Source organism: Mobula birostris, chromosome 2 (genome assembly GCF_030028105.1).
Source record: "Mobula birostris isolate sMobBir1 chromosome 2, sMobBir1.hap1, whole genome shotgun sequence".
NCBI classification, from domain to species: domain Eukaryota; kingdom Metazoa; phylum Chordata; class Chondrichthyes; order Myliobatiformes; family Myliobatidae; genus Mobula; species Mobula birostris.
In genome coordinates, this window is record NC_092371.1 from 89332837 (window position 1) to 89359523 (window position 26687).

At 44.5% G+C, this 26687-nt stretch overlaps 1 protein-coding gene across 3 annotated transcripts in view; it reads right to left on the minus strand.

Moving 5' to 3' along the window:
- The window catches only part of tox2 (TOX high mobility group box family member 2), a 199863-nt gene extending 173519 nt beyond the window's left edge, over nt 1–26344 (minus strand). For 2 of the 3 annotated variants that reach the window (XM_072244734.1, XM_072244726.1), the window contains exon 1: nt 25797–26344. In XM_072244734.1, the coding sequence (XP_072100835.1) occupies nt 25797–25904 (108 nt within the window). In that variant the 5' untranslated portion in view covers nt 25905–26344. The remainder of the gene's footprint in view (nt 1–25796) is intronic. The other variant, XM_072244716.1, reaches the window with a different exon arrangement.
- Nucleotides 26345–26687: the final 343 nt, after the last annotated feature.

The window sequence follows — 26687 nt, forward strand, 5'->3', positions numbered from 1 at the left end:
GAAATCCAGATTGTGAAAATGAATAAATAGGAACATTACCTTTAACCTCAGTTGCATTGCCCTCCCTGTGCACATTTCCCTCTGGAACCTGAGAATCTATCAGTCTACAGCTCGAATATCTACAACAACTGGACACTGACAGTCCTCAGGGAGAGATGCACTTGCTGCTCATGCAGGTTCTGGATCTAATGTCTCTGTGAATAATACAAAACTCGTGTAGACTCTCTGTAAAATAATGCCACCTTCTCAGACACACTTTGTAGACAGCGTCACCCTCTGACTGCCGGACCCTCAGTAAATGACCCCACATTCTCAGCATCACCCTCTGACTACTGGACCCCCGGTAAACAACGCCACATCTTCAGCGTCACCCTCTGACTGCCGGACCCTCGGTAAAATAACCCCACATTCTCAGCATCACCCTCTGACTACCGGACCCTCGGTAATGACGCCACATTCTCAGCATCACCCTCTGACTACCGGACCCTCGGTAATGACGCCACATTCTCAGCATCACCCTCTGACTACCGGACCCTCGGTAATGACGCCACATTCTCAGCATCACCCTCTGACTACCGGACCCTCAGTAAATGACCCCACATTCTCAGCATCACCCTCTGACTGCCGGACCCTCGATAAAATGACATAGACCCAGGAACAGTCTGTAAGTACCCTGGCACATTAATAGCAACTCCTCAGTGTCATCTAACAATTACTGCATAAGATATTTTTCAATCAGATTAAAATAATTCATGCAATCCATTAACAGACATGTGCTTATAGCCATAATCCTTCCAACAAGCAACTTGAAAAAATTTTAACATGTATCTGACTAAAGGCAACAGACCACAGGTCTACAGTTACATATCTGATTATGTATTATGAGAGAGGAATGACCCCTGGACCCGAGGATATTTCGACTATGTTAACAGCTACAACAGATCATATGTGACCTCCCTAATTCCCTCTGACGGTGATACTTACCATAACTGCCTTACATAGGACAGGAGCATGAAGGAGCATGAATTGGTGTCTAGGAATGTCATGTGAATGTGACCAAGGTTCTAGAATGAAAACCACCAGAGATCAGTGGGACAAGGGACAGGACCCACATGTAGTCAGTGAAGTGCGTCACTTTTTCAGGAGACCAGAAACTGGGAACATTTTCACAAAGCTGAAATCTCCACGTGTAGTGGAAAAGACATTGGCTTGTACATTGCACAGATTACAATGTGACTCTTGTCAACTGTAGACCTATCCATAGAAATTCCCTTGGGAACTGAACTCAATCCTATTCACAGCTCCACACAGCAAAGGGTAACTGAAATGTTAATGCATTTTTAAAAATAATGGTATTTCAAAACTTCCAAAGAAACCGGTGGATACAGCCCAGTCCACCAAGGCAAAGCCCTCGCCACCATTGAGCATATTTACATGGTGCAATGCCACAAGAAAGCAACATCCATCATCAAAAACCCTCACTATCCAGACTATGCTCTCTTCTCACTATTACCATTCGGCATTAGGTCTCACACCCAATAGAAAATCTGCAGATGCTGGAAATCCGAGCAACACACACAAAATGCTGGAGGAACTCAGCAGGCCAGGCAGCGTCTATGGAAGACAGCACAGTCAACGTCTCAGGCTAAAACCCACACCACTAGGTTCCAGAGTTATTACCCTTCAACCATCAGGCTCCTGGACAAGCATGGATAACTTGAATCACCACTACTTTGAAATAATTCTACATCTACAGACTCAATTTCAAGGACTCTTTCCAGCTCACGTTCTCATTATTATTTATTATTTGCACAAGTTTTCTTCTTTTCCAGATTTTTTTTGTCATTCTTTGTGTATGTATAGCTTTTCATAAATTCTACTGTATTTCTTTATTTTCCTGTAAATGCCCACAATGAAATGAATTTCAAGGTCGTATATGGTAACATATGTTTGTACATACTTAGACAATAACTTTCACTTTGAACTTTATAATAATGAATAAACATTAATGAACTGATCACTAAGACTGTTAGTTCATTCTCAGTTGACTGCTTTGATCAATGGACCCATCATCGCACAGGGCAGTACATACTCATCTACACTTTGAACATGAGTGACCCAGTAAATGTGAATGAGATGTGGCCACCTGAAGTACGTTTGTAAAAATATTGAATATTCACAATCAAAAGTAGATCTGGGAACGTGCTGAGGTGTTTGCCCATGGGACACCGCTTCCCAGCACCATTCCCAGTCTCACCTGGCCATTTCCCATCATTGGCTCTACATAGTCATTGATGAGAAACATCATTGACAGTTGCTGAGAGTTCTCGTCTTCCTGGATGAGCTGATTAATTATAAAAATGCAATTACTTTGTGTAGTTTCTCTGAAATAACTCACCACATCCTTTTTCTGCTGATAGGTCAGTCAAATTTACACTAAAAGCAATTTTATGATAGGGTGCAGGGTGAAAGGTTAAAATTACTTGTTAACCCTCAAGGTTCCTGCCACAAATTTCCTCTTAAACCGGTGTGAATCAAATTACATGAAATGGTGAATTACTGGGACTGAAGTGCAATACTGATGTTCCCTGTCCAGAGCTCAAAGAGTGAGATTTTGTATCACTGCTATCTGACAGGCAAGACAGGGTTATGGCATCAATGTACGTTTTGTGGGTGGTCACAAACTCCTTCTGTATCTGTTAACTCAACAGGGGTAACCTGAGGAAGGTCCATGGAGAGAACTCTCACCACAGTCTCTCAGATGTTTATCAGCCCATGAGACTTCGGTGAATTCTTTGTTCACTGAACGTGGATGTGGCTGGCAAGAAGAGAGCCAATTATCAACTCCTAAGTAACACGCGCAAAATACTGGAGGAACTCAGCAAGTCAGGCAGCATCTATGGAAAGGAATAAAGAGCCGATATTTTGGACCTAGACCCTTCATCAGGACTCTTTATTCCTCTCCATAGAAGCTGCCTGACCTGCTGAGTTCTTCCAACATATTGTGCATGTTGCTCTGGATTTCCTACAATAAGCACAATCTCTTGTGTTTATGATCCATTCTTGGTTGCCTCTGGACTGTGAAGACATTTCAGGATTTCAGAGAAATCCTGAATTAACTCTAGAGAGAATAAGGGATGTGTCTGTGGAGCCAGTATTCTGCTTTAGGTGTCAGATGTGGGATTTCCAGGAAACTCCCAGCCTCCCCAGTGGCCATATCTGCACCAGCTGCATCGCGATGCAGCTCCTTAGAGACCGCGTTAGGGACTGTATCTGCAGCTTGATGACCTTCTTTGGCTTGTTAGGGAAAGTGAGGCAGTGATAGACAGGAGTTAGAGGGAGGTAGGCTAAAAGAGACAGATAAATGGGTGACTGTGAAGAGAGGGAAGGCAGAACATCAGATCACGTCGATGAAGGTACAGCAGTAGATACAGTGTATATGGATTTCATCAAGGCATTTGATAAGGTACCCCATGCAAGGCTTATTGAGAAAGTAAGGAGGCATGGGATCTAAGGGGACCTTGCTTTGTGGATCCAGAATTGGCTTGCCCACAGAAGGCAAAGTGTGGTTGTAGACGGGTCATATTCTGCATGGAGGTCGGTGACCAGTGGTGTGCCTCAGGGATCTGTTCTGGGACCCCTACTCTTTGTGATTTTTATAAATGACCTGGATGAGGAAGTGGAGGATGGGTTAGTAAATTTGCTGATGACACAATGGTTGGGGGGTGTTGTGGATAGTGTAGAGGGCTGTCAGAGATTACAGCGGGACATCGATAGGATGCAAAACTGGGCTGAGGAGTGGCAGATGGAGTTCAACCCAGGTAAGTGTGAGGTGGTTCACTTTGGTAGGTCAAATATGATGACAGAATATAGTATTAATGGTAAGACTCATGGCAGTGTGGAGGATCAGAGGGATCTTGGGGTCCGAGTCCATAGGACACTCAAAGCATCTGCACAGGTTGACTGTGTGGTTAAGAAGGCATATGGTGCATTGGCCTTCATCAACCATTGTATTGAGTTTAAGAGCCGAGAGGAAACATTACAGCTTTATAGGACCCTGGTCAGACCCCACTTGGAGTACAGTGCTCAGTTCTGGTCACCTCACTACAGGAAGGATGTGGAAACTATAGAAAGAGTGCAGAGGAGATTTACAAGGATATTGCCTGGATTGGGGAGCATGCCTTGTGAGAATAGGTTGAGGGAACTCGGCCTTTCCTCCTTGGGGCGGCGGAGGATGAGAGGTAATTTGATAGAGGTGTACAAGGTAATGAGATGCATTGGTTGTGTGGATAGTCAGAGCCTTTTTTCCAGGGCTGAAATGGCTAACATGAGAGGACACAGTTTTAAGATGCTTGGAAGACATCAGGGGAAGTTTGTTATGCAGAGAGTGGTGAGTGCATGGAATGGACTCCAGCAGATACAGCAGGATCTTTTAAGAGACTCCTGGATAGGTACATGGAGCATAGAAAAATAGAGGGCTATGGGTAACCCTAGGTAAGTTCTGAAGTTAGTACATGTCCGGCACAGCATTGTGGGCCAAAGGGCCTGTATTGTGTTGTAGGTTTTCTATGTTTCTATAATGGAGAGCTTCCCTGTGACCATCGACAATAAGTATTCCACTTTTGAGTAGTGTTGCGGTGGGATGACCAACTGGGGAAAGCAACAGTCGCCGTGCCTCTTGCACTGAGTCTGTCCCTGTGGCTCAGAAGGGTAGGGAACGGAAGAGGAGAGCAGCAGAAATAGGGGACTCTATAGTCAGGAGGACAGATAGGCGATTCTGTGGAAGCAAAAAGGAAACACTGATGGTAGTTTGCTTCCCAGGTGCCAGGGTCTGCAATGTTTCTGAACATGTCCACAATATCCTGAAAAGGGAGAGTGAGCAGCCAGAGATCGTGGTACATATCGGTACCAACAACATAGGTAGAAAAAGGGAGGAGGTCCTGAATAAAAATATAGGGAGTTAGGAAGGAAGCTGAGAAGCAGGACCTCAAGGGTAGCAATCTCGGTATTGCTGCTTGTGCCACATGACAGTGAGGATAGGAATAGAATGAGGTGGCAGATAAATGTGTGGCTGGAGAATTGGATTGGGGGCAGGGGTTCCGATTTCTGGATAATTGGGACCTCTTCTGGGGCAGATGTGACCTGTACAAAAGGGATGGGTTGCCCTTGAATCTGAGGGGGGCAATATTCTTGTGGGCAGGTTTACTAGAACTGTTGGGAGTGGTTTAAACTAGCGTGGCAGGGGATGGGAAAAAGTATGGTAGAGCTGAGGATGAGCCAGCAGGTTTACAAGTAGATGATGGACGTAACATGAATGTAAGGAAGGACAAGCCAATAGTTGGGTACAAATCCAGGCAGAGCAAAGAGTTAGATTGTAATACATAGGCAAAATCCAAAAGGGTCAAGAATGCAGGACTGAAAGTGCTGTATTTAAATGCGTGTAGCATTTGGAATAAGGTGGGCGAACTCGTGGCGTAATTAGAGATTGGTCTGTATGACGTTGTGGGCATTACTGAGTCGTGGCTGAAAGAAGGCCATCATTGGGAGCTTAACATCAAAGGGTATACTTTGTATTGAAAGGACAGGCAGGAAGGCACGGTGGTGGTGAGGCTCTGTTGGTAAGAGATGGAATAACATCTTTAGAAAGAGGTGACATAGGGTCAGAGAATGTTGAATCTTTGTGAGTGGCATTAAGAACTATAAGTTATGGTAATCATATGTAGGCCTCCAAATAGTAGCCAAGACACAGGGTTGATATTGCAAAGGGAGCTGGAAAAGGCATGTAGTAAGGGTAATGACACATTTGTAAAAGACACATGAATCGGGAGAAGATGACGGCACGACAACAGCGCGCACGGCCTCTCCGGTGATGAATACCTGTTATCTGTCAAGTAGGGGACCGTGCACAATCCTGATTTGATGGAGACAGACGTGAGAGCACAGCGGAACATCTGGAAAACTTCTGAGATGTCTGCTTTGCTACCACTGCTACTGTGTGGTAACCGGAATCTCTGGAGCTGAAGGCCTCGAAATCCTCGGCTTTGCGTGTTTCAGCAGCCGGGGAGAGGTCGAAGGCGCATGGCAGAGGATGGCGCTCGGGAGGCTGTATCGGAGAGGTTGCTTGGATGCTCGGAGTTTTCGGATGGATGGACTCGCGGTCGGCTGTGGTCGGGTGCTTCCAAGGTATCGGCAAGTTGACGGTGCCTGGAGGTTTATGGCAGGGAGTTTCTCCCTTTTGCCGCCGCTATCGGGGACTCGGGAGTCGATCGACTCGGGACTTTGAGACTTTTTTTTTACTGTGCCTATGGCCTGTTCTTCACCAAATTATGGTATTGCTTTGCACTGCTGTAACTATATGGTATAATTATGTGGTTTTGTCAGTGTTAGTCTTTGGGTCTGTCTTGTTTTTCTGTAATATCATGCCGGAGAAATATTGTATCATTTCTTAATGCATGTATGCATTTCTAAATGACAATAAAAGAGGACTGAATGTTCTCATAATCTAATCTAATCATATTGCAAAGGAATAAAGTGAATTACAGAGGCATGAGAGGAGCTTGCCCAGGTGGATTGGAGGAGGATACTGGCAGGGATAACAGCAGAGCAGAGATGGCTGAAGTTTCTGGGAATAGTTAACAAGGCGAAGGATAGATATGTCCCACAGAGGAAGAAGTTCTCAAATGGTGGGGTAGGCAACCGTGGCTGACAAAGGAAGTTAAGGACTGCATAAAAGCCAAGGAAAGGGCATATATGGTAGCAAAAGTAAGAAGGGAAAAGATGAAATATGAGGGCAGACTAGCCAATAACATAAAGCGCAACACTAAGATTTTTCAGTTACATAAAGAGTAAAAAGGAGGTGAAAGTTCATATTGGACCACTGAAAAATGATGCTGGTGACATAGTAATGAGAGACAAAGAAATGGTAGATGAAATTAGTGGGTACTTTGCATCAGTCTTCACTGTGGAAGACACTTGCAGTGCGCCAGAGGTCAATAAGTGCCAGGGAGCAGGGGTGAGTGTCACTGCTATTACAAAGAAAAAAGTGCGAGGCAAACTCAAAGGTCTTAAGGTGGATAAGTCACCTGGGCCAGATGGACTATATCCCAGAGTCCTGAGAGAGGTTACTGATGAGATAATAGATGCATTGGTCATGATCTCTCAAGAATATCACAAATGACCTGACTTGGTCCAACCAAGCAGAGTCCACTGCCAAGAAGGCCCACCAGTGCCTTTACTTCCTGAGAAAGCTAAAGAAATTTGGCCTGTCCCCAAAAACCCTCACTAATTTTTATAGATGCACCGTAGAAAGCATCCTTCTAGGGTGCATCACAACCTGGTATGGAAGTTGCCCTGTCCAAGACCGGAAGAAGCTGCAGAAGATTGTGAACACAGCCCAGCACATCACACAAACCAATCTTCCGTCCGTGGACTCACTTTACACTGCACGCTGTCGGAGCAGTGCTGCCAGGATAATCAAGGACACGACCCACCCAGCCAACACACTTTTCGTCCCTCTTCCCTCTGAAAGAAGGCTCAAGAGCTTGAAGACTCGTATGGCCAGATTTGGGAACAGCTTCTTTCCAACTGTGATAAGACTGCTGAATGGATCCTGACCCGGATCTGGGCCGTACCTTCCAAATATCAGGACCTGCCTCTCGGTTTTTTGCACTACCTTACTTTCCCTTTTCTATTTTCTATTTACGATTTATAATTTAAATTTTTACTATTTACTATCGATTTGTACTCCAGGGAGTGCAAAGCGCAGGATCAAATTCGCTGTGATGATTGTATGCTCAATTGTCTAGCGACAAGAGGGTACGGCCCAGATCTGGGTCAGGATCCGTTCGGCAGTCTTATCACAGTTGGAAAGAAGCTGTTCCCAAATCTGGCCGTACGAGTCTTCAAGCTCCTGAGCCTTCTCCCGGAGGGAAAAGGGACAAAAAGTGTGTTGGCTGGGTGGGTCATGTCCTTGATTATCCTGGCAGCACTGCTCCGACAGCGTGCGGTGTAAAGTGAGTCCAAGGACGGAAGATTGGTTTGTGTGATGTGCTGCGCCATGTTCACGATCTTCTGCAGCTTCTTCCGGTCTTGGACAGGACAACTTCCATACCAGGTTGTGATGCACCCTAGAAGAATGCTTTCTACGGTGCATCTATAAAAATTAGTGAGGGTTTTAGGGGACAGTCCAAATTTCCTTAGCTTCCTCAGGAAGTAAAGGCGCTGGTGGGCCTTCTTGGCAGTGGACTCTGTTTGGTTGGACCAAGTCAGGTCATTTGTGATATTGACCCTGAGGAACTTAAAGCTTTTGACCTGTTCCAGTTGCGCACCACCAATGTAAATGGGGTTGTGTGGTCCACTACTCCTTCTGAAGTCAACAACCAATTCCTTCGTCTTGCTGACATTGAAGGATAGGTTATTGTCTTCGCACCATGCCACCAGGTTCTTAATTTCCTCTCTGTACTCAAACTCATCATTACCCAAGCTACGGCCTACAATTGTGGTATCATCAGCAAACTTATATATTGAGCTCGATGGAAACTTGGCTACACAATCACAGGTGTACAGTGAGTAAAGTAAAGTAAAGAAGCACTTGATTCTGGCATGGTCCCAGAGGACTGGAAGATTACAAACGCCACTCCATTCTTTCAGAATGCGGAAGGCAAAAGAAAGGAAATTATAAGCCAGTGAGCCTTACCTCAGTGGCTGGGAAAGTGTTGGGAGTCTATTATTAAGAATGAGGTTTCAAGGTACTTGGAGACTAATGATAAAATAAGTCAAAGTCAGTATGGTTTCTGTAAAGGGAGATCTTGTCTGACAAATCTGTTAGAGTTGTTCAAGGAAGTAACAAGCAGGGTGGACGAAGGAGAGGCTATGGATGTCATTTACTTGGATTTTCAGAAAGCATTTGATAAGGTGCCTCACACAAGACTGTTTAACAAGATAAAATGCTATGGCATTACAGGAAAGATACTGGCATGGATAGAGGAATGGCTGACAGGCAGGAGGCAGTGAGTGGGAATAAAAGGGGCCTTTTCTGATAGGTTGCCAGTGACCAGTGGTGTTTCTCAGGGGTCAGTATTGGGACCGCTACTTTTCACATTGTTTGTCAATGATTCGGACAATGGAATTGACGGCTTTGTGGCAAAGTTTGTGGATGGTACGAAGATAAGTAGAGGTGTAGGTAGTGCTGAGGAAGCAATGTGATGCAGCAGGACTTAGACATATTGGAAGAATAGGCAAAAAAAGTGGCAGATGGAATACAGTGTTGGGAAATGTATGATGATGCATTTTGGTAAAAGGAGCAATAGTACAGACTATTATCTAAATGGGGAGAAGGTTCAAACATCAGAGGTGCAGAGGGACTTAGGAGTCCTTATGCAAGACTCCTAGGAGGTTAATTTACAGGTTGAGTCTGTGGTAAAGAAGGCAAATAGAATGTTGGCATTTATTTCAAGGGGAATAGAATATAAAAACGAGGAGATAATGCTGAGGCTTTATACACTAGTCAGGCTGCACTTGGAGTATTGTCAACAGTTTTGGACCCCATATATCAGAAAGGTCATTGGAGAAAGTCCAGAGGAGGTCCACAAGGATGATTCTGGGAATGAAGGGGTTCTCATATGAGGAGTGTTTGGCAGCTTTGGGCCTGTCACCATCATCATCAGGTGCCGTACCCAGTTTGAGCTTTGACTGCCATGGCCCACACACTCCTGTTTCGGGTCAATTCATTGGTATTCATTTCCAGTTCTCTGGCTGCTGTCTCCATCATCATTTGTCTTTGTCTTCCTCTTGCTTTCTTCCCTTCAATCTTTCCCATAATTACCATGCATTCTAACTCCTCTTTCCTAATCACATGTCCAATGAAGTTATGTTGCTTTTTCATGATCTTATACATTATTTCTCTTTTTGTGTTTGCTCTGTTCATGACATCCTCGTTAGATATTCGTTTCATCCATGATATTCTTTGCATCCTCCTCAAAAACCACATCTCTGCTGCTACAATTCATTTCCTCATGTCTTTTGTTTGGGCCTATACTCACTGGAATTTAGAAGAATGGGGGGATCTCATTGAAACCTAACATCTGTTAAAAGAAGTAGATAGGGTGGATGTGGAGAGGATGTTTCCTATGGTGGGTGTATCCAGAACTAGGGGGCACAGCCTCAAAATTGAGGGGTGGTGTTTTAGAACAGAGGTAAGGAGGAATTTCTTTAACCAGAGAGTAGTGAATCTGTGGAATGCTCTGCCACAGACTGTGGTGGAGGCCAAGTCTGTTGGTATATTTAAGGCAGAAGTTGATCATTTCCTGATAAGTCAGGGCATCAAAAGATATGGTGAGAAGGCAGGTGTTAGGGGTTGAGTGGGATCTGGGATCAGCCATGATGGAATGGCAGAGTAGACTTAATTGGCTGAATGGCCCAATTCTGTTCCTATGTCTTATATCTTACTAACAGCCAAGCAACCTTAAGGAGAAATTTGAGACAGCTGGATTTTTGTGATAGCCTTCAGCTTCACAGCTGCCATTACAGAAACTAGTTTCTTATCCCAGACGTTGTTTAGTGTACTAAATTTAAATTCCTCAGCTGCCTTGTCCCTGTACTTAGCTCCTGGAAGGTTGGCTACTCATTTAAGCAGCAGGCAATGCCAGCCTGGCAGACTGTTAACTAGCCCACAGAGTCACCTACTCTTTCACACTGTCTGCAAATGAAGGCTGAAGCAATATAAAACCCACATGGGATAGGGTGCCAGTGAGGTTTGCTCTTCATGATCTTCTTTTAACCAAAGAAGTTCTGGTCAATGCACCATAAAATGACATGATGGTGCTACAGAGAGCACAGAGGAGATTCACCAGCTTGTTGCCTGGATGAGAGGACTTTAATTATGGGGAAAGATTGGATTACCTTGGAGTGAAGGATCCCCTAACAGAGGAACAGGTAGGGTAAGGGAGCTGAGTGATCACCTGTTAGAGGCAAAGGGAGGGGAAGGGGGCTGAGTGATTGCCTATTAGAGGCACAGGTAGGGTAGACTGCTGTATAGTAAGGATACCAAAACAATAGGGCAGATGATTTAAGGTGGGAGGAAAGAATTTTTAAAGGATTTGAGGGCAAAGTTTTTTCACAGAGTGGAATGTACTACCATGGTAGAATCAATTTCTACAATTTCTCTCATGAATTTCTACAGATACACTGTGGAGAGCATTATAACTCGTTGCAGCACCATCTGGTATGGAGGGGCCACTGCACAGGATCTGAAAAAGTTGCAGACAGTTGAAAACTGAGCCAGCTGTATCAAGGGCACTAGCCTCCCCAGCATTGAGAACATCACTATTAGGAACTCCCATCACCCATGACATGCCCTCTTCTCATTGCTACCATCAAGGAGGAGATACAGAAGCCTAAAGACACACACTCAATGATTTAGGAACAGTTTCTTCTCCTCCGCCATCAGATCTCTGAAAAGAAAATGAAACCATGTACAGTACTTCACTATTTTTGTCTTTCCTTACTCTGCTTAAAGTAATTTACAGTTTTTAAAATTATGTATTGCAATGTACTGCTGATGGAAAACAAACTCATTATGGTCAGAGGCAATCACAAAGAGAATTTCTGTTGAAATCATCTTTAAGGTTGTATATCTAGTCAGCTCCATCTTGGGTACTAGCCTACAAAGTACCCAGGACATCTTTAGGGAGCGGTGTCTCAGAAAGGCAGCGTCCATTATTAAGGACCTCCAGAACCCAGGGCATGCCCTTTTCTCACTGTTACCATCATGTAGGAGGTACAGAAGCCTGAAGGCACACACTCAAGTGATTCAGGAACAGCTTCTTCCCCTCTGCCATCCGATTCCTAAATGGACATTGAATCTTTGGACACTACCTCACATTTTTTTAATATACAGTATTTCTGTTTTTGCACTTTTTAAAAATCTATTTAATATACATAATTGATTTATTTTTATTTTATTTTTTTTTGTCAGCTAGATTATGTATTGAATTGAACTGCTAATGCTAGGTTAACACACCGGTGATAATAAACCTGATTCTGATTCTGATTCTGAACAATGTCTGGCCTCCCAAACCAAGCCACTGCCATAGGTGTCATGGGCTTGCACTTGTTGAGAGGCTGTCTTTGATCAATTCTTCTGGGCTGTGTGCAGTTGGAAGTGTGGGTTCGCCTGCAGTCACAGGAGAGCCTGTGGCATTGGAAACACTGAACACTTACTGCAGTAGAAAGGTCAACAGCAAAATCAGCAGCCATAGCCCATTACAGTCCAGCTGGATTTCCATGCTAATGAAAGGAGTTTCCACAGTTGCCCTTAAAACACCAACACCACTTATTTTTGCACTATTGATTTTTAATATTTATATATTATTATAATTTATAGTATATTTTACATATTGCACTGCACTGTTGTTTCAAAATAACAAATTTCACAACACATGCCACTGATAATAAACTTGACTTGGATTCTGATTCTAACATGAAAACAAAATAGGATTGATTCCACAGGTTGCTTTTGAGTTATTGAAGGGACAGAGTAGTTTTTGAGGAGGAGAGAGTTAGAAAAGTTGAAGCATTGTTTTGGAAGTGATATGTTAAAGCATTTTTAAGTGGCCCTTGCTGTCATATGCACCTGCAGCGAGAGTAGTAACCATGTGAGAGCCTTCCAAATGACAGCGGGAGATGTGACAACAGCAAACATCACAGTTCAGAATCAGAATCAGCTTTAATATCAACAGCATATGGTGTGAAATTTGTTAACTCAGCAGCAGTACAATGCAATACATGATCATACAGAAAGAAAAAAAGTAAATCAATTGCAGTAAGTATATATATGTATCTTAAACAGCTAAATTAAAAATACTACAAAAATAGAAATAATAAAAGTGAGGTAGTGTTCATGGGTGCAACATCCATTTAGGAATCTGATGGTAGAGGGGAAAAAAACTGTTCCTGAACTGCTGAGTGTGTGTCTTCAGGCTTCTGTACCTCCTTCCTGACGGTAACAATGGGAAGAGGGTATATTCTGGGTGATGGGGGTTCTCAATAATGGATGCCCATCACAATTGTGGCTATCCTTCCCCTGGTTGACATTCACAGTCTCCAGGCAATGACGGAGAACAGGACACCTGGTTATTTCATCACTGTGACATTTTGCTAGGTATGTGGATAGGAAAGGTTTAGATATGGGCCAAATACAGGCACATGATTTCACTCAGGAAGCATTCACTTGGTCAGCATGCATGAGTTAGGAGTTCCACCAACGGGTCTGTTTCCATGCTGAATATCTCCACGGCTCTCTCTGACCTGCAGCACTGGGCCAAACCTCCCTGACAACACTGTCCCGGGTCAGATCAGCTAAACTGGCGTCCATACGTGTCTATAATCAGTTCAGTTATACATCATGCCACTGAGAGATATGTGTGTGTGCTGTCTGGGCATATGTACACACATGAATGAGCATGAGTCTGTGCATGGGTGTACGCGATGTGTGTGATTGTGCATGTGCACACGGGTGTAGAAGTGTGTGTGTGATTGTGCACGTGTGGGTGTTGCAGTGTCTATGTGTATGTCATTTTAATTGCTTCTAGCCTCATCAGGCGACCCTGACTGACACCATCATTTTAGGAAACAATTATAGTGATAGTCAATTGCCTTTGCTTTCAGTCTCCCTCCCTCTCATTCGGACCTTCCCCTCAGGGGCCTGCGTGTGGCTAAACACAGGGTCACGTCTCCCCGCCCCCTCCTCCCACTGACACACCTAACCAGTAACCTCCCTCCACCTTTGCCTCCATCCCACTAACCCACCCAACTAGTAACCTCCCCTACCTCTCCCTCCATCCAACTAGCCCACCCAATAACCTCCCCCACCTCTCCCTCCATCCCATTAACCCACCCAATTAATAACCTCTCCCCACCTCTCCTTCCATCCCGCTAACCCACCCAGCTAGTAATGTCCCCCCACCTCTCTCACCATCCCACTAACCCACCCAATTAATAACCTCTCCCCACCTCTCTTTCCATCCCACTAACCCACCCAACTAATAACCTCTCCCCACCTCTCCCTCCATCCCACTAGCCCACCCAGTAACCTCCCCCACCTGTCCTTCAATCCCATTAACCCACCCAACTAATAAACTCCCCCCACCTCTCCCTCCATCCCATTAACCCACCCAACTAATAACCTCTCCCCACTTCTCCCTCCATCCCACTAACCCACCTAACCAGTAACCGGTGAATGAATGTTACTGGTTTTAAAGAGGAAATTGCATTGAAACCGACCCGTTTTCGCGGTTTTGAGCTGACCATTGCCAGTGAACTAAGACATTGATTGGATGACTGTAGTGACGCAGCGGTTAACACAATCGCTTTACTGTACCAGCGATCACCCACCGGAGTTTGAGTCCCATCACTGTCTGTACATTCTCCCCGTGACGGTGTGTGTTTCCCCAGGCATTTGGATGTCCTCCCACATTCCAGCACGTAGAGTGACTTTGGCCATGCTGCGTTGGTGTTGGAAACATGGCAGCACTTGCGAACTGCCCAGCACAATCCTCGGACGGACTAGCTTGACCATTGTTACAAAATCACACATTTCACTGTATGTTTCCACATTTTGCAGCACGTGACAGATAAAGCTCATCTTTTCTTCTCTTTTTAAACCAAGCTCTCCTAGGATTTCTCCAGGTTTGAGCTGCTCACCAGCCCATGTTCAGGCCCTTGAAAGAACTGGATCTGATCCACAGCATAAAGAGAAGAGGACAGCTGGGCAGCAGGTGCCGCAACAAGGACCACAGATCTCTGCTAGACGATCTGAATGCAGAACTGATCAGGTCCAGGGTGGACAAGGATAAGAACCAATTTCACCCAGCAACAAACCCAACAAAAGGAACAACACCATCCTTGGTGTTCAGTGACCCCAAACAAAAAAAGGTGTATAGGTAGCACATAAATTGGGTGGAAACTTGTGAATGAAATTCTACACTAGACACACACAAGTTAGTGAACAGAGGCACATTCTCCAACACAGAGTCACAACCTCACTCACATACAGATCCTCAGACGCACCATCACACACCCTCACTCACACACAGACCCTCAGACGCACCATCACACAACCTCACTCACAACAGATCCTCAGGCGCACCATCACACACCCTCACTCACATACAGACCCTCAGACGCACCATCACACACCCTCACTCACATACAGATCCTCAGACGCACCATCACACAACCTCACTCACATACAGATCCTCAGACACACCATCAGACAGCCTCACTCACATACAGACCCTCAGACGCACCATCACACAACCTCACTCACATACAGATCCTCAGACGCACCATCACACACCCTCACTCACTCACAGACCCTCAGACGCACCATCACACAACCTCACTCACATACAGATCCTCAGACGCACCATCACACAACCTCACTCACATACAGATCCTCAGACGCACCATCACACAACCTCACTCACAACAGATCCTCAGGCGCACCATCACACACCCTCACTCACATACAGACCCTCAGACGCACCATCACACACCCTCACTCACATACAGACCCTCAGACGCACCATCAGACAGCCTCACTCACATACAGACCCTCAGATGCACCATCACACACCCTCACTCACATACAGAACCTCAGAAGCACCATCACACACCCTCACTCACATACGGATCCTCAGACGCACCATTAGACAGACTCACTCACAGACCCTCAGATGCACCATCACACACCCTCACTCACTCACAGACCCTCAGACGCACCGTCACACACCCTCACTCACATACAGACCCTCAGACGCATCATCACACACCCTCACTCACAGGCACACCGATACACTCACAGACATAACAAACCACACTCACTCACATGCACAGATATGTTCAGAAAAACATTGACAGATGTACACTGCCACACACAGGAAACCACAAGGTGATCAGGAATTGTGTCGTTGAAGGGTTTCAACAGAAAAAGAGCAGAGAAATGCAGGTGCTCTGGCTGTCAGATGTCCTGTATCCTGGTCACTTCAGTCAGTCAGTGGGCAGGGCTGCCCTCTCTTTTGACCTTCAGTCTCACTCTCCAATGAGGTTATTGGTCACAGACCCCGTAGTCACTGAAACACCCCTTCACCACCACCCTCCACATTCTACAGACAGGTCAATCGTGTATCCAACCTACCCACTCTTTGGCGATCCTATATCATGTCACCTTGTGTACCCTATTACAAGGGAGTCTGTCCAATGCTTTACTAAAGTCCACGTGGACACCACACTGTCCAATGCCCTGCCCCCATCAATTACCTTTATCACCTGCTCCAAAATTTGTTAAACAGGACCTCCACTGCACAAAACCATGCTGATTTTCCCTCACAGGTTCATCCTTTCCCAAATGCGAGTCATTCCCATTCCTAAGAATCTTTTCCAATAATGGTCCCCCCTCCCCCACTGACAGGAGATCATCAACATGGTTGGTCCCTCTTCTCCCTTGTCTCCTTAGGAATACTGTGATAGATTCCACCATGTTTTACAAGACACCCAGCACCTTCTCCTTTTTAATATCTCCTTAACTCTGCTAAGATATTATCGAAGCTGGGAAAATGATGTAAAGGAAATGGTGGCAGTACTTCATCTATCAGCAATGGAGCTGTTCTAATATCCATATCAATGCTTCCTTCTGAATAAAGAAGCTGGTAGTTAGTGGTTTGTGAGGTACTCCATTGCCCAGTGGCTTTGCATGATGCTGAGACGGCGACTGTGAGCTCACTCTATCTTCTCAATGCTCAGTCTTAATGTTATACACAAGCCTCACTACCCTCCCATCCACTTCTCAGTGCTCAGTCTGAACGTTATACACAAGCCTCTCTACCCTCCCATCCACTTCAAGAAGGACACTGAGATATCACAGCTGAAGTCAAACAAGTGATGGCCCAAAGGCCAATCACAGTCACCATATAACTGTCAGGCTTACATGTTCCCAGGTGCTCAGCCAAGGCATCAGGAGACCTAGAAACCCTCTTCACTGCACACTGGACAGAGGGTGCTGGGAGGTGCCGCGAGTATCAGTGGGAGATGGAGAGGTTGAGGATTGGAAGGTCACTGAGGTATTGGTGAGGATCTGGTCGAGGGGTCGAGGGTGAGGATAAGAGGGTCACAGTGGGTGGGACGCTGTGAAGTGGATGGGGGTACTTATTGGGCAGAGCGATACACATCTTGGAGAGAGTCAGAGACAAGCATAGGGTTTGGACAAATGATGGGGAGTGTGCTGAAGAGGGACTGTGGGTGGGAAGGGGTGGTGGTTTCGTCAGAGGATAGGTTGTGTAGAAGCTGGAGGTGGACAATCTCTCAGGGAACTGCCTTGGTGAGGTAGGACTCTGCAACTAACAGTGTCGCAGACACTAACCCTTTGGATAAGAGCTATCTTGGTGTTTGAGGACTGCACCTGTTACAGGCAACACAAATTAATGCACTCCAGGAGTGCTCCACATGTTGACAGGTCACACACTCTGGATTGTCCCAGCACTTTCAGACCACCTCCTCAGGATTCAACTTGCAAATGACTTCCACACACACACACCCGTAAGAACCCAGCTTTACGGAGTTACTGGGAGGCTGCTACTTTGAAGAAAACATACAGAAAGAATTGACAAACCAGATTACTATAGACAGGATAGCAAAATTATGAAAAGATGGGACAGAATAAGATAGAGATAGTATGTGAAAAATTGTTAATAGAGGCCATGGGGAAAGACTTCATACACAGAGTTGTCAAAGTGAATGAGCGGGGCAGGAACAAAAGTCAATCCAAAATCAGTCTGGACAGGTGAATGAAAGGAGGAAGATGTGATATGGTATTTAAACGTGATGACAATTACTCATTTGTGTGGAAAGTAAGTATGGATTTCAGCTCTTTGAGCAAAGTTGTGTGTCTCTTTGTTGAAAAGTCTACATGTTAATATTAGGTTAATGTTAACTACAGGTTGATCAGTGTGTTTGCAGAGTGTCAAATGGTCTAACTCTTTTGTAAACTTTACATGTAGTCAGTTACTTGTGAAGGTTCTTGCTCTTAGTAAGCTGATAGGCAGCTGCTGGTTTCTGGGTTCTGTGTAACTGCTATTACTGTGCAAACTATCCTATAATGCCGAAACAATGGGCCATGAGTATTACAGTGCACCTTCTGCCTCAACATTCACACAATAGAAAGAACTCCTGAAACATACTTCCCCCACCCCAGTGGTTTTAAATCTACTTATAGGTGCTGTAGTCTATTTTATCTGGAGCTAGAAGTACTAAACCGGGATTGGATGTTTACAAATTTTATATTGCTCTATCTTTCTGTTCTTTATTTAGTAACAGAGTACACTTTGAAAAGCATTTTTGTTGCATGTTTTCAGAAGCTTAGTTGGCAAGAGATTGCATGCAAAACGTGATTAATGTCAGAATGTTCTTTACTTTCAGGATCTATTATAGAGTTTAACAGATTTTGATATTTCCTCAACTCCTGTGCTTACTGACATCACCCTTCAAGCCATTGATGGCTTTTCCTTCCCACTTAATATGGCCATATAGAGTCCTAAGATCCATCAGTTCCTTGAATCCTAACCCCTGCTAGACCTGACTTCTCTTGATCTAACGTTGTCCAATTACCTTCGGCGATCCTGACTCGCATTACTTCACTCTCCTATGTCCTCCTTTAAAGCATGCCCATAAGGCAACTTATAACCATATAACCATATAACAATTACAGCACGGAAACAGGCAACCTTGGCCCTTCTAATCCGTGCCGAGCCCTTACCCTATCCTATTCCCACTGACCTGCACTCAGCCTATAACCCTCCATTCCTTTCCTGCCCATATATCTATCCAATTTAACTTTAAACGACAACATAGAACCTGCCTCAACCACTTCTGCTGGAAGCTCATTCCACACAGCTACCACTCTCTGAGTAAAGAAAACTTCTCCTAACTGTTTCCTTGCCACTTTGCTGAAGGGCAGACAGGACAGAATGAGGTTCTGCTGTGCTAGAGCTTTGCTCAGGATATCTGTTCCATTCGGGGTATTAACCCTGCCTCCTCTGTGTTGTACAGTTTTCACAGGGGGATGGGTAAAACCCCTCATCACTATACTCTGACTGTGAACAACCCACCGACAATGGGTGAGGTGGAAGTCCTGACACATGCCTGAAAGGACCCTGATCTCTTCTCATGACATGCTCGCCTGTTTGCAACGTGGCCCTGCTACATAAATAATTCTTCATATCTATCAGTGATGAAGACACCAACCCTTTGGATGCACTAACCAGACAAAGGAGCCATCAGTATTATTGCTGTGGGCAGAATGTTGGCCAAGGCACGCTACAAAGTGAAAAGATTATCAGTTTCTTCTGACAAATGAAACTCGCTATTGAAGTACAGAGAGAAATATAAATAGACAGACAGGTGCGTCAGCAGCAGATACTGCCTCTGACATTCACTGCACACTCAGTAAGCTCAATAAACTCAGTCATAAATGAGGTGGGGGAAGGGGAGGAAACTGCTTCACTGACAAACAATTAAACTCTTTGGTTTCCTGCAAATATTTTCTCTTCAGTTTTGCAAGTGCATCGTGGCAGTGTTGGGTTGTTATTTGCTAATTTAAGTTTCTTGCTTCAGGGCAATCAGTAGTAGATGAGTTTGCTAAATTAGTTCAGCTCTTCGGAATCGCATTCCTGCCCCCCGATCTTGGTCAGGCACAAAGCCCATGGCTGGCACATGCACATTTCCTTTCTTTGAATACTTATTTGTTGGGCTAAGGGCATTGGCTGGTTCTGAGGGCTCTGTTCATCAAAAATGGAACTCATCCACGTATGGCTGCTCTGGAGTCTCCACAATCCTGCTCAGTTTGTGAGATCCAACACTGGCCACAGCAGCTCAGTGCATTATTCGGCCAGAAAGACAATCCCTTCAATCATATAGGCATTCAAACATTAAAAAGACACCCTCACATAAGTGTGCATATACTCACTAGTGCACCGTATATGTACAACAGCATATGAAAAATGTATATGCTATACAAACGTAAACACACGCAACACACACACACACACACACACACACACACACAACCACAAGCTTGGATAATCGTTGATCCTTCAACAGACATAAGAAATAATCCAGGTTCCATTTGCCATTTGTAACTCCAATCCTGGTCAGTAAATACCCAGCACTGTGGCCTTGTCTCTTCCTCAGCACATTGTTAAGGTGTGATGTCTCCCTTGTTTTCCTCCACTTCCTGTTTCTTTCCTCACCGTAATTCCTTCAAATCTACTTCCGGTGTTGAAATGATTTCTTCCATTGACAGTGTCAAACTTACCGAGAGAGGGTCATACAGTAATAAAGCACAGAAATAGGCCATTCAGCCCATCCTGTTCATGCTGACTATTTTTATTTGACAACAAGGCACTGAAGTGCCTTCGGGTGTTTTCCCTCACTAAAGATTCTTTACAAATGCATCTGTCGGCAATTCATAAATTGAAATAATGTACATCTATTTAAATGATTAATTTCAACAGCAAAACAATTTTGAGATGAGTCTGAAGTTGGAAGCACAAACATAAACATGAAAGATGTGAACTGGAATTTAATCATCTCAAGGTGATGCAAAGTCACTCCAAAAGCAAACAGGCACCTAGCCCTCACGTGGAAGCTGAGCCATTCAGAGGATACAGGGGAGATGGTTAGTAATGAGAGATCCACCTCCTCAACGGCATGGTCATCAGTGGGATGAAAGTTAAAGAAACACCTTCAAAAATAAATTCCTAATCATTTTACTTAGTCACTGCCACTTATTGGACATAGAGGGGAAACCTCTCGAGTCATGTTCGACCCTCAGTTGGTGGGAGGGTAACCTTTTTTGTTTGTGTAAATAATTACAAAAACCAATAGGAAGTTTCTCTTACTAAAGCAACACACTGAGCATGTCCTCAGCTGTCCGATCACAACCATCATAGTAATAGGAATAATGCAATGAAACAGCTGAACTAAGCCACTGGTATCTGCCGTGGGAGCAGGAGCAGTGTACACTAGAAACCTGACTCATCTTTGCCAGAGGTTATCTGGGTTGACTAGCACCCAATAATTTTAAAAAAGCTTACAACAAGAAGACAATCGCCCTTAAATCTCCTATAATCAGTCAATTTTCCTTTGGTGGCCTGTAAATGGGGTTGCCTGGCCTTTCCCCTGTATGCACTAGTGAAACAGTATGCAGGCCAAGTACTTACAGATATAAAAGTGTCCAAGATTTCAATATACCTCAGGGTACATGTTAGACATGCACTTCATGCCTTCTTTCATTGTGATACTATTGTCACATGGCTATCTACTGACTTTATAGAAATGCATCTTCCACTCAATGGAAACTCCAGCTTGCATTTACTTCTGCACACTGTCCTTAAGGAAATTTCTATCTCCACACACTCACAAAGCAAATAACCACAAGCAACAATCTATGTCAAACAATCTCAAACAATAACGAGGTGGCCTGCAGGGAAGAAGTCATCTCTCTGACATAGGGGTGTCAAGAAAACGACCTCTCCCTCAATGTTGCAAAAACAAAGGAGCTGGTTGTGGATTATAGGAGGAATGAAGAAAGGCTAACCCCTATTGACATCAATGGATCTGGGATTGAGAGGGTGAACAGCTTTAAATTCCTCGGCATAAACAGCACTGAGTATCTCACGTGGTCTGGACACACCAGCTGTGTGGTGAGAAAGGCACAACAGCGCCTCTTTCACCTCAGATGGTTGAGGAAGTTTGGTATGGGCCCCCAGATGCAAAGAATTTTCTACAGGGGTGGGCACAATTGAGAGCATCCTGACAGGCTGCATCACTGCCTGGTATGGGAACTGTACTTCCCTCAATTGCAGGACTCTGCAGAGAGTGGTGTGGACAGCTCAGCGCATCTGTAGTTGTGAACTTCCCATGATTCAGGACATTTACAGAGACAGGTGTGAGAAAAGGGCCCGAAGGATCATTAGGGATCCCAGTCACTCTAATCACAAACTGTTCTATCTGGGAAATGGTACCGCAGCATAAAAGCCAGGACTAACAGACTCCAGGAGAGCTTCTTCCACCAGGCCATCAGACTGATTAACTCACATTGATTTGAGTGTATTTCTGTGTTACATTGACTGTTCTATCTATTATAAATTATTATAAATTACTATCATTGCACATTTAGACAGAGATATAATGTAAAGATTTTTAATCCTCATGTATGTGAAGGAGATAAGAAGTAAAGTCAATTCAATTCAATTCAATGTGCAGGTTCATATCTGCACACCTGGTATCTGTACACATGTATCTACCTGTAAATATCCAATGACAATCACATGCAAACACTAACACATGGACATTCATGCAATAATAACCACATGCAGATAGCCAAAGTAAATGCTAAAGAGAAATCAACACACGGAAATCCTCATGTAGCTACCTACACTCCGATGTCCAGATTTGATTTTCATAGATTCTATTGAATTTCTTTATTTTCCCATAAATGTCTCCAATCTCAGGGTACTATATGATGACATATACTGTACGTACTTTGATAATAAACTTACATTGACTTTGATACAGATCCCAAGCATTTATATTTTCGGCACGGACTAGAAGGGCCAAGATGGCCCGTTTCCATGCTGTAATTGTTATATGTTATATTACATTGCAGTATCTCTCTATAATGAACACACAACTATTTGCATGTGAATTCTCATATCCAGGTTTGCGAGCCCTACACTTGCAGTTGTACATGTGCTGTGAAGTAACTTCAGTGCATGCATTCCTAATTTGCATATATGAACACATAGACAACATTTGTTCTGTTACTGTTGGTCTAAAGAGTTCACCTGACAATGTCCACACTTGTCTATCAAAGCAAATTTGATAAATGCAGCTTTGCTTTTCCTCCATGGTCATTACAAGCTAGAGGAACATTAAACATTATAAAACTTCTGCTTTGCAGCTTTCCTGATGTGACTTGGCCAATAATTAGTTTGTTGAGCGTAGAACATTACAGCACAGGACAGGCAATTCAGCCCATGATCTTGTGCCGACACACAAAATGCTGGGGGAACTCAGCAGGCCAGGCAGCATCGATGGAAAAGAGTACAGTCGACGTTTCAGCCTGAAACCATTCGGCAAGCCTCTGCCTGAAACGTCGACTGTACTCTTTTCCATAGATGTTCCTAATATACCTGTCTCTATCAGCAACCCTGCAAAGGCGTTTCATGCACCCACAACTCCCTGTGCACAGAAATTACTTCTGACATCCCCCTATACTTTCCTCCAATCACTTTAAAATCATGCCCCCTGGTATTAGTCATTTCTATCTGGGAAAAAGTCTCTGGCTGTCCAGTCGATCTATGTCATTTATTACCTTGAATACCCCCAACAAGTCATCTCTCATCTTCCTTTGCTCCAAAGAGAAAAGCCCTAGCTCACTTAATCTATTCTCATAAGACAAGCTCTCTACCACAGGCAGCATCCTGGTCAATCTCCTCTGCAGCCTCTCTAAAGCTTCCACGTCCTTCCTAAAATGAGGTGACCAGAACTGAACACAACATTGCAAGTCTGGTCTAACCAGGCTTTTACGGAGCTGCAACTTACCTCGTGACTCTTGGAGAATGATATTGTCAAAAACTATCGCATCAAACTGTTCCCTTTAGGCACTGTTGCCAGAGTTACTGCTGGGGTCAACAGGGCCCAAAAGAGAATAATTTGTAATCATGGCAATGGGGGCCAAGATGCTGCCTGGCTTCCTTTCTCTGTGACAGGATTCTCAGTGCTGAAGGTGCCAACCCTGGAGGACAAATGCCAGCACTGTGCACGTGGAGGAATGTGATAGACTGGCTATCAGTCACAGTACAGAGCTGGGCACTGGCTGCTGCAGTGGAACAGGGTCGTGAATGAGGGCAAGGCTTCCAATCGTACCTCGCCTTTGCAGTCGTCACCACCTCCTGGTATGGCACAGGCACGATTATCAGAGAATATCTGACACAAAGTCACTGAGAGCTAAGAACTGGGTCTGCAGTTTGGGCTGATTAATCTCTTCAACTACCCAAGCACACAGAGGCTGGTCCCTGACAGCCAAGTTCCTACATGAGAAGTTGCCTCCATTAGTGGTATAGGAAAGTAGCTACCAGTTACAGAGAGAGGAGGGGATGAAGAGGCACAGAGGTGGAGAGAGAGGAAGGGCAGGGTGAGGCATGGATGGGTTGAACATTTTTAAATGAGCACTTGCTTAGCCAAGAGGCGATGTGGGTGATGGCAATCAAGAGAGGTAGGGCTTGGCCAGCAGTTTTGCAGCAACTCCACTTTACGGCGGGAGGTATGAGGGATGCAGGGCTGGAGCACGATGAAACAGCCATTACTGAAGATTACAAAGGAGGTGAGAGAAGGGTTTGGTGTCAGGAAGGGTGCTACAGAGGTGGAAACAAACAGACCGTGTGTGGGCAGGGGTATCTGGGTCAAATATAACGTCAACAGAAATTCACACTCTTGCAGTTAGTGTGCATCTCACACTCATGTGCGCATACACACACACACACACACACACACATTACATTCACATAAGTACACAGGTACACACTTAAACAAGTGCACAGACTCACACACTCAGACAGAAACACACATTCACACACATAATGGACAACCCCTACCTCATCACACCCACATCGTCTCCCTCTCAGGGAGTATTTTTCATACTTTGAAATCAAAAACAAATAAACCATCTCCTGCCACAGTTTCCGATTCCTTTTGCACACAGCCAGATGCAAACACTTGGCATACTTGCATTGATTAATATTGCAAATATCCTCACTTTGCAATTTACTCTGAAATCCTGGAGCGCTGGGAGTGCACGGTCGCTGTCTCCATCAACAACACTGGCAAAAATTCTTGTTAAGACGTTTTTTAACTGTTCCTCCTAATGTGCTGCTTGCTGACCCAGTCAATTCATGCTTACAAAACAGGATGGGTTACAAACCCATTTCTTGATAACCTGTGTATGTTTATGGGAGAGGTTTCAAAAGCTCAGTCAGGAGAGGGAATAGCCAGGATTCAGATATACAGAGCAAAGCACGGGACTAAACTTCGGGAGCAGTACTGATAACTTGGTGTAGTGCTGTGCACATCAGCTGCTGAGAGCTTCTTCACTAGCCAGTTACACAGGCCACTTGCTAAACTGGAGTGCAGGTTGGAGCAGACTGAGAGCTGGTATATGTGCCACACAGACTGGGATGGATGCCTTAAACACCCCCCACCCCCAAGAGATGTTATTGGTCCTATTAAGTTTGTAAACAGAAAGTCACACACATACCAAACACATTTTCACATACACATACAAACACACCCATAAGTTCACACCGAAGCAAACACACAAATACCAAACAACCAAAACATACTTACACAAGAGATATATAAACATTCACACACCACACACTCAGGCAAAACTTCACATCGGACATGCACTTACACAAACATGTATATACATTCACAAATGAACACTCAATAAATACAAACCCACACAAATACTTTCCGATCATGTATAACACGAGTATAATCACAGAGTCACATGCACACACACAAACACAAGTATACACTCAAACCACACAAATCCTTTATTCCGGAACCAAGTTCTCCAGCCCAGAGATGCTCCTAGTTAAGACAGGGCTTCAGAACAAAACCTTTCACTGCACACGAGGAGGAAACAAGGTGTGAGAAGTTGGAATCATAAAGCCTTTTACCTTGCTAGAGTAATACTGTTCCAGGCAAGAGGCAGTCCCCAGGCACGTCGGATCAGCAGCTAAGGCACCCACAGTTGCTGGTGCTGAAGGATAAAATCTCACATCCATCGTTTAGTGGCCACAACACTAAGTGCATGGGAGCAGATTTTAGATTATTCTTCTCACTCTTCCTTCCTTGTTCAGGCTTTCTTTCTCTCTCTATCTCTCTCTCTTTCTATTGTTGAATGGAACAAAAAGAGAGAATGGGGTGAGATTCAATGCATCCTTGTCTCATATCCGTTTGTGGTCTGCAGTAGTTCAGCCTTCTTGCAAGACGCAGATGCACACTTTGAACAGTCTTGCCATTATGACACAAGTGACACACAATAAAGTCTCCCAGCACACAAGATCAACAAGAAACTGTTGCAACAAAATGCTGAGGAGATTTTCTTTCTAGATTCTTGCGTCTGTTTTCTTTGTCTTTCAGTCTCTATCTCACACACACTCGCTCTCAGTTTCTTTCTCTGCTGTCTGTTCTCAGCATGCCTGAGAGTGTTTACCCATGCGTTTAAGCTGAGGGTATCATTTGCTGGCTTTCTCCACACTGAAAGCCAAGCGACCTCTGTTGATAATGGAAGGGATATGGATGAGCTGGGGGAGGGGAATATCAGGCGGTACAGCACTTCAGGCAAAGCAGCCTGATAACATTACGGTGCCTGACTGTCCACCAAACAGCAACAACAGCAGCGTTTCACATCTCCTTCTGTTGATTCCATGAGAAACACAGGGTAAGCCAGTAAACTTTAATATCTAGACTAGTTCTAAACAGACAGATCAGGAAAAAAAAGATAATTGAATATTTGGCAGTGGCTAGTGTGAGGACAGTGTCAAGCAACTCCACTCTGCCCAGTA